This window comes from Emiliania huxleyi (assembly GCF_000372725.1).
Source record: "Emiliania huxleyi CCMP1516 unplaced genomic scaffold EMIHUscaffold_7632, whole genome shotgun sequence".
NCBI lineage: Eukaryota > Haptophyta > Isochrysidales > Noelaerhabdaceae > Emiliania > Emiliania huxleyi.
The window spans coordinates 1-1,327 of record NW_005196286.1 but is presented as its reverse complement, the minus strand read 5'-3'; the positions used below and the strand labels follow the sequence as shown (position 1 = coordinate 1,327).

General features: G+C 63.5%; 1 protein-coding gene across 1 annotated transcript; it reads left to right on the top strand.

Moving 5' to 3' along the window:
• Window positions 1–44: 44 nt before the first annotated feature.
• Window positions 45–215, top strand: EMIHUDRAFT_258429 (hypothetical protein; the record flags this gene model as incomplete). Its single annotated transcript, XM_005760240.1, has 1 exon — window positions 45–215. A coding segment is annotated over one exon (171 nt), but the record flags the coding sequence as incomplete, so codon positions are not given.
• Window positions 216–1,327: the final 1,112 nt, after the last annotated feature.

The window sequence follows — 1,327 nt, the reverse complement described above, 5'->3', positions numbered from 1 at the left end:
ACGCGATGAACACGTATGCCGCCAACGCGCTCGACGACCTGCAGGCTCTCTGGAGGCTCTTCATCCCGACGTCGCTGGTGCAGTTCTCCGTCATGCCGATGCACTTGCGCGTGCCATTCTCCGCAAGCGTCGGGTTTGTGTGGTGCGGCTTCCTGAGCGTCACGCGCGGAGCCGAGTTTACGATGAGCTGCCGCGGAGAGGCGGTTGCTCCGTGAATCTGAATGCGTGAAGGAGAGTAGACTGTCGTGAAGAGAGGACTGGCGTGAAGGGAAGGAGACTGCCGTGAATGAAGAGAGTGGACTGCCGTGATGCGTGAAGGAGAGTAGACAGTGCCGTGAAGGAGAGTAGACTACAAACCGCGCGAACACCCCAGCCCCCGCCCCGCGTCCGCCGGCGAGGGCGGGGTGTGACCGGTGTGCGGGTTTGAGTGCGTGTGTGGGTGGGGGTGCCTGCTGGGTCCGGTCTGATATACGCATTGATCAGCACATACACCGCTGCCAGACCGCTACCCCTACCAGACCGCTACCGTCCGGCGCGCAGCTCGGGCCTCGGCCGGCTCGCCGGGCTCCGGCTCAGGTCAGAGGGCCCAGCGACTCGTCGGTTGGGTGTAAACGGGCATCCCCGAGTGGCTTCAAACCAAACAGGGTGTGAATAGAGCTGTCTTGATGGTGCTGAGGACGAAGCCACCTCAAACTTTGATGAAGCCGCGAGTTTTTATAGTTTTCATTAGCTGTGAATAGTTATTGCGCCCGCCGCAGCCCGCCCACTGGGCACGCGCCACGGGCCACGAGAGCCCTGGAAGAGCCCAGCTGGCATGTTCTATCGCCCGGGTGGCGGGCTGTCTGCATACAGACGTCTCGTCGCCATGGCTGACGCACGACTGGTCCGACGTGCGGTGGGAGTTTGACCTCAGACAGGCCGTCGGTGTCGGCGGGCTGACGGCGGCCGCCGGAATCGCGATTCGCTCTGCCAGCTGCCAGCAGCCTCGTGTCGCGGCTCTCACAGGTGCAGCTGCCAGCAGCCTCGTGTCGCGGCTCTCAGCGGTGGTGATTGGTCTTTGCGCCGTCGCTCGACGGCGTCACCACCCATCCGATCTGCGCAGCTCCTGCAGCTCCTGCAGCTCCTGCTGTCAGTCTTCTACTCTCACTCGCCGCGCGCGGATTGTGCGCCGCACCAGCAGGACACATGCTCATGCAAACAGTGCGAGAACTTGGTTGCGCCGCTTAGTGGCGGCGCTGCTTTAGAGGAAGCGGCAGCGTGGGAAGCACAGCAGATGGAGGCGGCGCGGCATGCCAAGGAGCTGACATCGCAGTACTGGGGGCGGCAG